The sequence below is a fragment of the Narcine bancroftii genome, chromosome 12 (assembly GCF_036971445.1).
Source record: "Narcine bancroftii isolate sNarBan1 chromosome 12, sNarBan1.hap1, whole genome shotgun sequence".
Classification (NCBI taxonomy): Eukaryota; Metazoa; Chordata; class Chondrichthyes; order Torpediniformes; family Narcinidae; genus Narcine; species Narcine bancroftii.
The window spans coordinates 99,412,120-99,427,378 of NC_091480.1; the positions used below are offsets into that span (position 1 = coordinate 99,412,120).

A 15,259-nucleotide genomic window follows, 5' to 3' on the forward strand; every position below is an offset into this window, starting at 1 on the left:
TTTTATACTGCCACTTGAGATGTATTTCAGTAATGTCCATTCCCTGTTCATCGACCAGAAATTCCAGAGTGGAGGGTCATTAGATCATGAAGGATTTTTTCCCACATTCCTCAGTGTTGGGGGGGGTGTGGTGAATAGCCAAGCTTCCCCATCTGCTTGTTGACCCTAACCCCTAGTCTGAGGTGGCTGTCGGGTGAAGGCAGGATTGGGAACAACTCGATGCCTTCCATCCCCTTCCTCTGCTCCTGGGTCCATCGATTTACAATGCACACATTTCAACCCAAGGAAGAGAAAGAACTTCCACTCATGATCATGGAAATTTACAGCAGGGAAACGTCCTTTGGCCCAATATGTCCCTATCGACCAAGCTGCTTAACCGTGATGGCCTTTGCCATCTTTCTCATCTATACATCTGTTCCAATGTTGGAACCAACACCAATAGTATACATTATAGAACAGGGAGAGATAATAAAGATTCACATTTACAGTAATGCAGGAAGATGTGTCTTAATAGTGTGAACATGTCATTTTGTGGTATGGGAGTGTATGGTTAGGATTGAAAAGGGAGGTTCAAGAGCCTGATAGCTGTTGGACCTGGAGGAACTGGTTTTCAGACTTCTGTACTTTCTGCCCGAGAGGAGCAGTGAGACAGGTTTTGACCAGGGTGGTGGGAGACCTTTATGATATTGGCTGCCTTCTTGAAGCAGTGCTTCACATTGATGTCTTCAGTGGATGGGGGGTAGAGCCTGTGATGGACCTGGCTGTGTTACCTTCTGCATTCCTGGGCTCTGCATTTTGCCATCAGGGCTGTGTGGCAACCAGTCAGTATTACTTTTCACTGTACCCCAGACCCCAGTGTCAGAGTGTCCGACGACATGCCAAATATGCTTAGAATGTGGGGGCATCGGTGTGCCTTCTGGCGGTTACCTCAAAGCGCTGGCTCCCCTCCAGGAGAGGCCCTCCGATATGTGGACTCCTGGGAACTTGAAGCAACAGTGTCAATAAGGAACTTAAAATGATTCAAATTATTAGGGTTCTGGCCCTGAATCACATGGGTGCAGTCACCTGCAAAACATTAAAGCATGTAGCTGATCTAGACTGTTACATCCATATGGGAGCCCTGACTTGATCATTGCATCACCCAGTTTACAAGGGGCACTAGCCGCGGGGGTGAATATTGATTTACGCTGTCCAGAGTGGGGTTTAAAGGGTGATCCTCCTCAGGGAGTGGGGACAAGAATGAAAAGCCCATTCTGGGCTAGCACTCAGTCTCGCCACTTTCTCTGTCTCCAGCATCCTGTCAACTGAGCAGCACTTCAGGGAAAGGCACCCTGGTTCCCTCTAAAGTTGGGCCATGGAATCAGGCTCTTTTGTCATTTCCAAGCAGCAGCAGAGATTCATTCCACATTCAGAATTATTGCCAAGTGCCTCCAAGGTTGTTTTGCCCGCAGACCAATGGCCATCTCATACATAGTACAAGCAAGACACAGTGCAGAAGCCCAGGTATGAGGGTACAGGGAGGGTGCAGAGCAAAGGTAGTATAATGTAGAGCAGTTTGGCTATTTACAGCCCCAAAGCTTTTCTGTCAGGACAGAGGAATGTAAACATGCTGTTTACAAAGAGTGACTGTGACTCTAGGGTTTGCAGTTGCTGTTTTTACCTCTGACCTGTTAGCCTGTGCTCCTGCCCTTCCTCGCTCCACAGATTTACCACCCTCTGGCTAAAGAAATTCCTCTGCATCTCTGGGGCGGCCTAGTTGGTGCAGTGCTTAGTGCAACGCTGTTATGGCACCAGCAACCCGTGTTCAAATCCCGCGCTGTCTGTAAGGAGTTTGTATGCTCTCTGTTTCTGCATGGGTTTTCCATGAGGGGCTCAGTTTCCTCCCACTGTTTAAAACATACTGGGGGTTGTAGGTCAGTTGGGTGTAATTGGGAGGCATGGGCTTGTGGGTCAGAAGGGCCTGTTACCGTGTTGTACGTCAGTGTGTGTGTAAATCATTGATATAAAACATAAAATAAGCTTGACGTTTTTATTTTCCATGCAGTCAATCAACTCAGTTTCTCTACATTGTGCAGGGATGGTAGTTTGAGAGATATCCCATGAAAAGCCCAGTTTTTGTTCCTGCACAAGGAAGCAAAAATGAGCGAGATGGGAATAAATTGCAATCAGATTGCAGTCACCAGGGATAGGTCAGAGCCTTTTAATAGTCCCTTGAGGTTTGCATGTTAGTGTGTTATGGATATGTAACGTACTCTGAGCCAACGGTTATAGTTCTTTAATATTAAATAGTTACTATCTATTACTGCCTGCATAATTATTGTGTGCAGTGGTCAACGTCATTGATGACAAGGCAACTTCAGTGAGAAACAAGTGCAGCTTCTGCCCATTTTAACAGTCTAGTGGGTTGTGCACCGACTCGCTGCTACGTTTGAGCCATGCTTCCTGTTCTCCCTTTTGGTTCCATCTGCTACACATCCTACCCTGGGTTGCTGGGCAGACAGGCGGCTTTCATTACAAGCAGCCTGATGCAAAGTGTAGATCGAGTTCCTGAGCTCTTGCAAACCGCTGAATTGAGTTTGCCAGTGGATGGGATAGAAGACTGTGTGCTGCAGGAGGGTAGGAGGTGAATCCACTGGCACAGAATCTTTAACCAGGTGATAGCTGGGTGTTGCTCTGGTCCTCACTGTACTGGAGGTCCTAATGCCACTTCTCTGAACTTCTGTCTAATTTCAGCTCCTTTTTCTGTACTCCATCTACTCGTAACCTGACCCCCTTTTTTGACCCTTTTATCACCCACCCTCCACATGGCACCCAAACCATTCTCATCCCCACTTCTTTTGGTTCTATCCTCCCCATCCCCATCTCCCTACCGAATTCTTCCAGTCATCCCTCCCCACCTTCAATTCCATCTGGTCTTTCTAACCCACCATTCTCACCTCCTTCTCAGATCCCAGTGCCGACGGCCTTGGTCTCCAATCACCCACACCTCCCATGTGACTCATCTTCCCCCACCTCACCTTTGGGCTTTCTTGCCTCTCTCCCCTTGTGTCTGGCATCTGCTGACCCTTTGCCTCTGTCCATGATGTCTCACCCCTCCCACCCTGTTCTCTTCACACTGGCTTCTCCTACATTTCTCCCACTGATGCTGGTTGACCTGCTGAGGTTCTTCCAGCAGATGGTGCTTAGCCTCTGTGTCATGAAACAGTTGTTCCCTGATTGACTGCAATGGTCTTGTTAGAAGATCAGCAGGAACCATGGAGCTGATTGGAAAAGGTTTCTCTGAGGATTTTAGCAGCAAATGGTTGTGTGGTTTTGTGCTCTCATGTACGCAATACGCATCGTTGATGCTATGCACTAATAATCTTTGTGCCAACTCCGCTGAACTATACAGCCAGTACAAGCCGACTGAAGCACATTAGAGCTCAGTCTTCCTTATCATTCATGTAATGCCGAACCCTGACTCCAGAGTTAGGTGACAGTGACATTGTTGGCAATGAGGCTGAGGGTTGTGAAGCCAAATTCTAGCACGTTCACATTTATTGTCCCATGACCCAAGATGCAGTGATGGAGATTGTTTTACGAACTGACCAGTAGCCATCTCATGCATAATACAACAAGAAAACAGAGTGCATAAGTGCAAAGTTACAAAGATATGGATGAAAGACAACATAATTTTACTGTCAAGGTTCACTCACAAGTCTGATAACTGTGAGAAGGAAACTGTGCTTCAGTCTGGTGGTGTGTGATCCCACACTTGTAGATCTTTTTCCTGACTGTAGTGGGGGGGGGAATGAAAAGATTGTAGCAGAGGATGATATGAGTTTTTTAAAATTAATTTTTTTTTAGACATACAGCAGTGACAGGCCCTTTCGGCCCATGAGCCCGTGCCACCCAATTAACCTACAACCCCCGGTTCGAACAGTAGGTGGAAACCGGAGCACCCAGAGGAAACCCACACATACACGGAGAACATACAAACTCCTTACAGACAGCGCGGGATTTGAACCCCAGTCCCGATTGCTGGCACTGTAAGAGCATTACGCTAACCATGCCCCCCTAGGAACACAGCTCTGCTGGGACACGAACCCGGAATCTGTCCTATCCATTTTAATGGGTTGGCTGCTTTTCATTAACAGGACTACCTCCACCTTCAATTCGTGGGCTGTATCTGACACCTCCCTCCCTTTCTGGTCCTCAGTCTCCACCTCAGGAGATAAACTATCTGCAGACATCTAATACATACCGACTGACTCCCACAGCTACCTGGATTTTATCTCTTCCCTCCCTATCTCTTGTAAGGAAACCATCCTTGTCCCCAAATTCACCAGCTCCACAGCATCTGTTTCCAGGATATCCAGTCTCATCTTTCGGTAATAAATCTGGCTCATCCCTCCACCCCTTTGTCATTGATGAAGCCTATACCCATATCCCATCCATTTCTGCCCTCCCCACAGGCAGAACAAGACAGTCTCTCTGGTCCTCACTTTCCATCCCACCAGCCTCCACATCCAGCACATAGAACCACAGAACATTACAGCACAGAAATAAGGCCATTCGGCACCACTAGTGCTGAACTATTATTCTGCCTAGTTCCACTGTTCTGCACCCAGTCCATATCCCTCTGTACCTCTCCTATCTGTGGACCTGTCCAAATTGAGCCCGCATTCACCACTTCAGCTGGTAGCTCGTTCCACATTCCCACCACTCTCTAAGTGAAGAAGTTTCCCCTCATGTTCCCTCTAAACTCCCCTTTCATCCATTTCCCATGTCCTCTGGTTTGTATCTCACCTCATATTAGTGGAAAAAGCGGACCTACATTTACCCTCATAATTTTAAATACCTCTATAAAATCTCCACTCATTCTTCTGCACTCCAGAGAATAAGCTCTTAACCTGTTTAACCTTTCATTGTAACTCAGTTCCTGAAGTCCGGGTAACATCCTCTCAAATCTTCTCCAACGTTTCCACAAAATTCAGTTCATTCCCACCACCAGCCACAACATTTTTTTCAGGGATCAGACTGCCCATGGCTCCCTTGTTTGCTCTTCCCTCCCTGCCTATCCTTCTATCCCCTTGGGCACTTCCTGCTGTAACCGCAGAAAGTGCAAACCTTGTTCCTACATCTTCTCGTCTGACCAGATCTATTGCATTTGGTGCCCAACATGTGTCCTCCTATACATTGGGGAGACCAAATGCAGATTGGGTGACCTCTCCACCAAGCACCTATGCAATCTGTGAGTCCAAGCCAGAACTCCTGGTTTCCACCTGTTTTAATTCCCATCGTTGTTTCCCACACAGACAGGTCTCTCCTCTGCCTCATCCATTGCCAAGATCAGACTAAACATAAAACTGATGAACAACACAGCATATTTCTCCATAATCCCTACATAAACATTGAATACCCAGCCAACAGTTATTGGCAGAATGGTAACGAGGAAGAGTACAGGAGGGGGATAGATCAGCTTGTTGAATGGTCACTCCAATAACCTAGTAAAACCAAGGAGATGATTGTGGACCAGGAGGAAATGAAGAGAACATGAACCAATCCTCATTGAGAGATCAGCAGTGGAGAGAGTCAAGAACTTCAAATTCCTGGGCCTCAGCATCTCTGAGATATCTCCAGGACCCTCCATGTCAATTAAATTGAGGATATTCGGATGTCACTGAAGACTCCTGTAAACGTCTACAGATGTACGTGGAGAGTATTCTGGCCGGTTGCATCACTGCCTGGTGTAGAGGTGCCAACACTCAGGACAGGAAAAAACTTCGAGGGTAGTTAACTCGGCCTGCGACGTCACAGGCAGCAGACTTCACTCCATCGAGGACATCTACGTGTGTGGAGTCTTACAAAAAACAGCCTCTATCCTCAAAGACCCCACCATCCAGGCCATGCCCTCTTCACTCTGCTACTATCAGTGAAAAGGTACAGGTACCTAAAGACGAGCCCTCAACGGCACTAGGACGGCTTCTTCCCCACTGCCATCAGATTCCTGAATGATCAACGACCCACAGACACGGCCTCACTTTGACTTTTCTTTTTCATGCACTATTTGTATTTATTTTTTAATGGGGTTTATAGAAATATTTGCCCAGTGATGCTGCTGCAAAATAATGAACTTCATGACATGTTCTTAACAATAAACTCTGATTCTGACTTTGAGCACCTCAGTCGCCACTTAGCCTGCTCTGTACTTCAGAAGATCCTTGTTCAGAATTTCCACATTTCCTCCAGTATCATTCGGTGAAATCCTGATAGTTCCGCAGTTGAATGCAGACTGATGGGAGGATGGATCAGGGTAACTCTGCCCTCTCCTGGACACTGTTCTTCAAACCACTGCCTCAGCTCAGCATTCACAAGCAATGCCTTGATGTTTCTGTAAGGTCATTGACCTGAAATACACTTTCCTTAGATGCTGCCTGAATATTTCCATTGTTTTCTGCATTTATTTCAGATCTATTTTCTACATTATTTTTCTTTGTCATAATTTGTAGGTTTATTGAGAGGGAATAATGCAGCTCACTTCCAGAATCCAGTGAGTGATGCAAGACGAGGGTAAACTCTGGCACCATGTTGGTGGGGGAGAGACATATTCTGTCTTTAAAGAGTTACTTTTGCTTCTGCTTTCCAAGGGGAGAGGAGAGAGAGAGTAGGGGAGGGAGAAAGGTGGGGGGTGGAGGGGAAGAGAGGGAGAGAGAGCACTAGTTCATGGTGAATTAATTTGATTCTTTACTGTGATTATCTCATGATACAGCAGTATTCAGTACTGGATTCAGGATCAATCACATGGTGTCAGTGTGATTCTCCAAACAGTAATGATGGGGTGACAGTAATGGGGGGGGGGGGGTGAGCCCACAGCCCAAGTGCTCAGTCTATGCAGTGTTTATCCCAATGCCACCTGTGGACTGTTCTCCCTGTGAGTGTATATTTGTGTTGTGGATCCCCAAAGGTACTTTTCATTCAAGCACCTTGGAGGGAATTCAGAACAGTGCAATTGATCACAGCTATTTTTCTATGGGAGCACAGCAGTGCACGTCTCTGCTCCTGGCCTTTATTTCCCCAGAAGGCTCGCACTAATGGAGAGGATGTATTCTCTTTTGCACTCCAGGCATCAGTGAGGACCACACCTCAGGAACTCTGTTCCTCCTGCAATAAAACAGTGTACCCCATGGAACGGCTGGCTGCGGATAAATTTGTCTTCCACATCACTTGTTTCTGCTGTAAGCATTGCAAAGCTAAACTAAGGTGAGATATGAATTTATAACATTTCGACTTTCAACACCAGAACCCACTCCACCAGCCCCCTCCTCAGACACATCAGCCTCAAGCAGATGAGCAAATCACACCCGAAACATTGCAGGTTAACTCCTGGTCCATACAGTTACATCAACTGAAACTGGCCTCCTTCTCCATGAGGTTCAGAGGTGGTCACAGCCAGCTGTAGGGTGCTATTTACTGGCCACAGGGAGAGGTGCACGAGGGTCAGCATTGCCCAGTACATGATGCCCACGTAAACAAGGGCATGGGAGATCACTGCTTCAGTAAGCCGCCAGAATTTACCCTACCAAGGCAGGACAAGAGCCAAAAACTAAAGCACAATTTGTTGTTGAAACTTGTCAAAGTTTCCAGGGCTGCAGGTTAACTTCAGCTCACACCAATGACCTTTACCAACTGGCTGTGGGATCCTTGAAAAGGGATTGTAGATTTTCAGAATGGGAAGCAATAATGTTATCTGAATTAGCAGATAATGTCCATAGTAAGAACACAACACTGGAGAAACTCAGCAGGTCAAACAGTTTATGCAAGCAAAGATAAAGATACCATATATTCTTGTGTGATTATTGAATGTTTTGCACCACTTTTTTGGCAAAAAAAGGGGAGGGGTCCACTGTTGTATGGGTCACAGTTTTGACCACAAGGTGCCGGGAGCTTGGATGGCCAGGAGTGGGTGGTAAGTCCACAGTCGGGGTGTTAGGAGCTCAGATGGGAGCAGCGGCCGGGATGTTGGGAGCTCGGATGAGTTGGCGGCTGGGACAAGGAAGGATACGCAGGTCAGGACCAAAAATAAGGGGTCATACAAAAACACAATATTTGGGCCAGAAACCTTAAAGAAGAGCTCAAGCCCGAAACGTTGGTTCTGTATCTTTATCTTTGCTACATAAAGGACACTGTCTAACCTGTTGAGTTTCTCCAGCATCATGTGTTGGCGTTTCAGCCACAGGATCTGCAGACTTTCGTGTTTTACTCCTTTCTCACATAATACTCATGGAGCAGTTTCAGGTTTAGCCTCACATCTTGGCTGCCTGTGTAATTTTCTTTTTAAAATATTTTTATTGATTTTAGCAAAGAACTTAAACAAAAAAAAGGTTCAATTTGATAATTGATATAAGCAGTTAAACAGGATAAATAACGCATTCCATCTAACCGTATATGAATTGGAACTTACATCCATAATTCTTTTCTTTTGAAATGAATTTTAAATCTTATTTAAGGCATTAACAATTAAACATCTCCATTAGTCAATGTTCCAAATATATATAAGAAATATTCTTAAAATAAACAATATATTCAAAATTCAAAAGTACATTCTTAATAGCGTCTCAACCTATAATAAAAAAACTAACCCCAATAAAGGGGGAAAGGAAAAGGAAAAGAAAGAGGAAGAAATTATAAAACTTTCCTTATTTAAAAAAAAGGGAAGGACTTTACAAATCATTACCCTTTAACTCTCTATATTAATATTTACAATTTTCAATTAAACAAAACAATTATCAATTATATATAGACAAAAGCCCTTATGAATCTAATCAAAGCCTCTTCCTCTAAACAATGTTATTGAAAGAACGAAAGGTTGCCTGTGTAATTTTCATTCTTTCATTCTCTCTCTCAACTCTCCTGAGTGATTCAAAACTCTGTTCAGAAAACACGAGAGGCAGAGGGTGCTGCCAAACCCAAGTTCGGATCCACTCGGTTACAAATTGTGGTGGACTCCATTTGTAGCTCCTCCTGCAGCCTTCCCTCCTCTCATTTCTCACTGTGGAAAAGTGTGCTACCCTCTAACAGTTAGCTGGTTAAAGAATAGCAAGTCTTGCAATGGTAGCATCTCCCATCAACTTGTGGTTTGAGAGTCCACTAATTAGCCACATGGTCTTTTCACAAATTGGACAAACCTGCGAATTTTCCACATTGACAGCTGAATGCTAGATGCCATTTGACAAATGTTTAACATGTTTTCTCAAAGTTCCCCCTCTGCTTCATTTGAAGACATTCACCTCCACAACCTGCAAAAGCTCTGGTCGGAGAGCGTAACCAGATTTTTATAATGGAATTGATTCTGTTCCCTGCAATGGTATGCGTTTGCTGTCCTCCGTGCACCCTTGCTGGTGCCGAGGAAGGTAAAGAGAGTGGCCATCCCTTTGTTAACCTTGCTATTGCTGAAGAGTTGTCATTTATGCCATGTTTCCCATTTTGTCCCCCCAGTCTGGGAAGTTATGCAGCTTTGCAGGGTGAGTTTTACTGCAAGCCTCACTTTCAACAGTTGTTCAAAAGCAAGGGGAACTATGATGAGGGCTTCGGCCGCAAACAGCACAAGGAACTGTGGCAGCAGAAGACGGCTGACAGTGGCTCCAAGTAACCACAATGCCATTGCTGGAGAAGGAGCAGGTGGCTTTCAGCTATCCGAGCAGGAGGCACCTCGCCTCTCCTTAACTAGAGCCACAGCAGCTGCGATTCGTTAATTTGCTTTAAGTAGCGTGTAATTTAGGGGCCATTGCGAATAAGAGAGAAGGGTTGCTGTTGTTATTGTGTGTCGTGGTGTCACGCCAATATCAAGGGAGTGCAGTCGCACAAACCAACCAGGGATGGCTGGGTTTATAATACTGGACCAATGGAGAATAGCAGGCCACAGGCCTTCTATTAGACCCTTCTATTAGACCCTTCCAACCAGCTAGACCAAGCACAACTTAATATTTGGAATAAAAAATAACTAGAGTAGAATTGCTGGAATTTTTACAGGCCTGATAACTTGTCACTCAGTAACCAGAGCAGTTCTTCCCTCATTTAGACATTGCTGTCTTTGGAATGATAGCCCACTCTGGTGGGGACAGTTTGCATTTCCACAGAATACTCTCAACAATACATATCTTTTTAAATGGGGTGGTTTTAACAGTGATCTGGTCATGTGAGATCTACAGCAAAGGATTGTGAAGACAATACCATCTACACATCAACTGTGTGATTTATTTGCTGAAGGTTTCGGTTGAACCCCAAGAATCATAATGTACACCTCACTACACTTTCCTCATTATCCAGAAAGCTATTACTCAAACCCAAGTGTCCATGTCAATCTTTGGAGCAGCCCCTGCTAAAATTAGAGCAGATCTGCAGGCAATTTCAGCATTGTTGCCATGAGCACTTTTGAGTCAAGAATTTTATTAGAAAACTAGACTCTTGTCCCACAGCAGACCCTCACCTCATGCACCTTTTCTTCCACACACAACCCCAGTCTACTGTATATCTATGATAGACCACATGAGCAGTCACCCTCCTCCACTGCAGTTAGTTATTATCCATCTTACCTCCAATCTTGGTAGATATCAGTGTTCTCCTACTCCCTGGACCCCAAGTTGCAAGTCTGTGTTACCCTACCCACCCACTCCTTAATCTCCATATGCCCTCACTCCCTCAACATTACCCCTGATTTTATACGATTTTAATTATCATTTTTAGTGATCATTTTCCCCAGCGTATGTTGTTGAAAAGGTTGCATGGGATTGAAGTGTATGGGATTTGAGTTGTGTTCATTATTACGATGTGATATCACTGAATTTCAGGGACATCCTCAAGCACAGGATCAGCAGATGGGATGCATTTTTCAACTCCTACTGTGCCTCAGTAATGAGTTACATGTTGAGAATAATATTTTGGTACTTGAATGTTTAATTGCATGAACCTATGCATTTTATATTACAGTCCACAAATAATAGATCATTTCCGGGTTTCATTAAAGAAAACGTCTTTTTCTAAACATATACGATTTGACCAAGTTTAGTAACCCCTCCAAAATACCTGTGTCACTACTCCCTGCCCTAAAATTTAAAATGACTATGACAGCGCAGGCCAGTGTGAGAGAGCTGGACCAATGTCACTGTGATTAACATACGTTCTCTGCTTGGCTTCATGCATGCAGCAAAGTGTAGCTCCAGGGTTCCATCCTGAGCTCAGGTGTCGTCTGTGCAGAGTTTGCAAACTCTCTTATTGACTGCAAGTTTCTTCTGGATATGACAGTTTTCTCCCACATTCCAAAGATGTGCTGATAGCTTAATGGCTATTTATATTGCGTAAGTTAAGGCAAGAAGGGGAGACCTAATAGGTTGCAAGGGTACAGACAAATGAAAAGGGTAAATGGGACCAATGGGATTTCTCTCCTAGCATGTACTAGAGGGCCTTCTCATAGTTTACAGAATTCAAGATTCCTTTATTGTGGTGTAACAGTACAGAACATGTAATATTACACAAAATTGCCTTCTGTCTGCTGTAGGGCAGACAGTTGTCATCAGTGTCACTCAGCCGGCACCCCTTACAGTAAGAAAGAAAGAGAAGCAAAAGAGGGTCGGTTCAGATCCCAATACAAGATCAAAATCATTCTCCTGTTGAGAACAGGCAAGGCATCCGACACTTGTCTTACCCAAGCAATGTGTCTTGCAACTCCATTTTATAGGAAGCTCGATGCCCCTCTCTCACTCTTCCATTTTACACAACTTCTGATTGCCACCTGTTAAGTCATGTGTTGAGATTTGAAACACTAGTGAAATGCTGGAAGCATTTGAGTTGCAGCTGGACCAGGTGAATGGATATTTTGCCCATCATCATCTTTCGTTGCTTCAAGTCGAGTCCATTTTAAATTTAGACAATTTAGACAATCACACGGAAACAGGCCCTTTCGGACCATGTGCCATCCAATTGACCTACAAGCCCCGTACATTTTGAACAGTGGGAGGAAACTGGAAACCCTAGGGAAAACCCACACAGAGAACATATAAACTCCTTACAGACAGCTCTGGATTTGGACCCCGGTCACTGGCACTGTAACAGCGTTGCACTAAACCACTATGCTATCCATCAAGTTTATTGTCATCTGATTGCGCAAGTACAAAGCGATGAAAAGTTCTCCAATCCTCAGTGTAAAACCTGCAGACAAACCAGACACACACAAATAATACAAATGCAGGACAAGTATCCATAGAAACATAGAAACATAGAAGATAGGAGCAGGAGTAGGTCATTCGACCCTTCGAGCCATTCAACGAGATCATGGCTGATCTTAAAGTTCAGTACCCCGTCCCCGCCTTCTCTCCGTAACCTTTACAAAGAAATAAATTTATTTATTTATAAACATATTTACAAAGAAATAAATTTATTGCCTGCAGTTGAAGTTAGCTTTACACCTGAAGCATTATTTTTTTTTCTGTGAACCAAGGAAACTTCCACACTGGCCCAACATGTTTCCCCAAGTCCAATCAGCTGTGCATCGAGCTATACTTTGGGTTGAAGTGTACATCATTGATAGCAACAAATGCCCCAAGGCAGCACCAATCATGCACTTGCTGTATTGTGACCACCTTTTCAGGAAGCTTAGTGCATTCTATCAACGAAGTAAAAGAAGCTGAGCAGCTTTTCTCGATGATCCAATCCAAAAAGACATGCTTGTTTTTGGAGTCCAAGTCTGCAAAACACTGGTGTTGAGTGGGAGGATTGCCTCTTGTTGAGGCAAGTGTGACCTGCATTGCATGACCTGGCCCAAGTTCTCAAACTTGCAATTCCCTTTCCACAGGAGCTTAGTGCTCCTGTCCCATTTCACTGATGTGGAGCAAGACCTACTATCCATCCACTCATTAATGCTGAAAACAAATAGGATGGCCGCTGGAATGAGTCAAGGCTTTCAGACCTTGCCAAGGTTGCCAAATAGACCACATTTCACCCATCATCATCTTGCACTGCTTACAGATGAAGTCAGGCTGTATAATTGCACCCCAAGAGTGCATCAATCACACAGTCTTTCCATGACATAAAAACAGAAATTGCTGGAAACACTCAGATCAGACATCATCTGTGGAAACAGAAACATGGAATTAATATTTCAGGTTGAAGAATTTTGTCAGGACTGATGTACAGAATAGCTGCCTAACACTCAACACCCACTACTCCAACCTCCTTCACGTGTATTCTGTGCATCTGTGAGCGTAGCACTCAGGTAACACCGCAGGGTGGTAAGGTGGCCATTCAGCAACATTATGGCTCGTTGTCCATATTCCCTGATGATCCTGAAGTAATTAAAATCCATTGATCTCAGGTTTAAAAATGTCAATAGCCCTCCATCTATGTCCTTCTGTGGTGTTGAGTCCACTATTCTTTCTATATAAAAAAAATTGTCCAATTTTATTCATGTGGCCCATTACTAATATGAAGGTTGACACGCTTGTTCTAATTTCGCCACCAGATCTCTGTCCACCTAGAAAAATAAATACTCATTCCAAACATAAACTGCTTTTACCAACTTGATGAGAAATGCCAAGTTTTCACAGACTGAGATTAATGCAACCTGGAAACTAAGGTTTTTAAAATGTGTTGTTATTTCGACAAAAATCTTTACTGCATGCGTAAATCTGTGATCAGCATTTCAGGACTTGGTGGTGTATGATGTCTCCCCAAAGTGAAACTTTTGAGTGCTGTTTTATAATGGTTGCATGAATTTGTTATGTTGGTGGTTCTTGTCTGTTAGACACTTGTTCTCAACAATGGGATAAATGGGCCAGGATCCCACATTGCCCAGTTACACTGAGTCTAATTAGCAGTGAAATTGGAAGTTATTATTAATTAAATACAACACTGCAGTTACACAGCTCATTCAAGATATACTGGGCTTTGTCTAGTATATATATCCCATAAATGAATTGCAAAGAGAACAATAGAGTCATGATCTCCAAACCCTCATGGGTGTGTCCTCAAAGTTATCAAGATGATGCAGAAAACCTGAACAATGGCTAATGCCCAGAGTCCATCAAGATGATGCTTGTTGATGGTCACGTATAGGATAGAGCTCAACAATGGCCAAACAACCTGGAAGCTTCTTTAAGCTAAAGCTCTTGATTCCTGTGCCGCTGCAGTTGACCCCGCTTTGGGAAGAGGAAAATGGGCAATAAAATCATTTTGGATTTGCTGATCACACAAGTTTTGCTCACGGTCAGAAGAAATGGCCAATTTGCTCCAAGGAGAGCATCAGCTGTCAATGAACATGGGCGTTGTTTTACCAAATGACGTTCAGTACATTCCCACGTCATGCACTGAATGTGAACAGCCTATTGCATATCGATCTAACCCCACATGATATACGGGTCTAAATTTGCTAGTACATTGCACACATTAGTGTGAATGATCACACCTTACAGACATGAAATGTGAATGGAGGCTGCATAGTTTATGACGAGTCTGACCATATGTTACTCTGTCTCAGGTATATATGGTTGTTACAATTGCCTCTTCTCCTTGCAACTTTTCTGTTCCAACTTAATACATATTCAGTACATGTAAACAATTCACTGCCATTTTGGTCACTCTGTATTCCACAAACACCCCTGAAGGAAGCTGTTACTGCTTTTAAAATATATTTTTACCCAGTAGATATCCCCCCCCCCAACACTATACATGCCTTATGAATATTGTATGTTTGTATCTTTTTTACTGTTTGTATATTTCTGATCACGACTGTTAAAAGTGCTGCTTTGAATCTGTGAATGCACCTCTGCTTTACAAATATTAGAATTCTGACATTAAAATATCCATTGTGTAACTCTGTGTGCAAAGTACTAAAATAAGGGAGATGATGGGGAGACAAGTAGATGGGATTCATATCCAAACAAATCAGTTGCCAAGAATATACATTCACTTATTGTTCATTAGAGACTGTAAAATGAGATGCTAAAACTGGCATCATTCCACTGACGCACGAATTAAACAGACCATGGCAGCAATTGCGCTTGGTAAAGATTGACTCCATGTGAGTAAACCCAATGAAGGAGCCCATTCAACCTGATTTGCTGGTCTTTTGGATTGTGAATGATTTTTTCTGCAACTTCATTTAGTTAAATCAATCCTTAATCAGAACCAAACAAATGCAAAATCTTCATCTTTTCAGGGAGAATTCTACATTAATATTTTGTTTTCACATGGAAAGAAACCAGCTTTGATTTTAAGCTCCTATTTT

At 43.7% G+C, this 15,259-nt stretch overlaps 1 protein-coding gene across 3 annotated transcripts in view; it reads left to right on the forward strand.

Annotated features, from left to right (window-relative positions):
• The window catches only part of limd2 (LIM domain containing 2), a 36,481-nt gene extending 21,636 nt beyond the window's left edge, over nucleotides 1-14,845 (forward strand). For 2 of the 3 annotated variants that reach the window (XM_069905155.1, XM_069905158.1), the window contains exons 2-3: nucleotides 7,106-7,242; nucleotides 9,478-14,845. In XM_069905155.1, the coding sequence (XP_069761256.1) occupies nucleotides 7,106-7,242; nucleotides 9,478-9,631 (291 nt within the window). In that variant the 3' untranslated portion in view covers nucleotides 9,632-14,845. Of the gene's footprint in view, nucleotides 1-1,305; nucleotides 1,504-7,105; nucleotides 7,243-9,477 lie in introns of those variants that run through there. The other variant, XM_069905156.1, reaches the window with a different exon arrangement.
• Nucleotides 14,846-15,259: the final 414 nt, after the last annotated feature.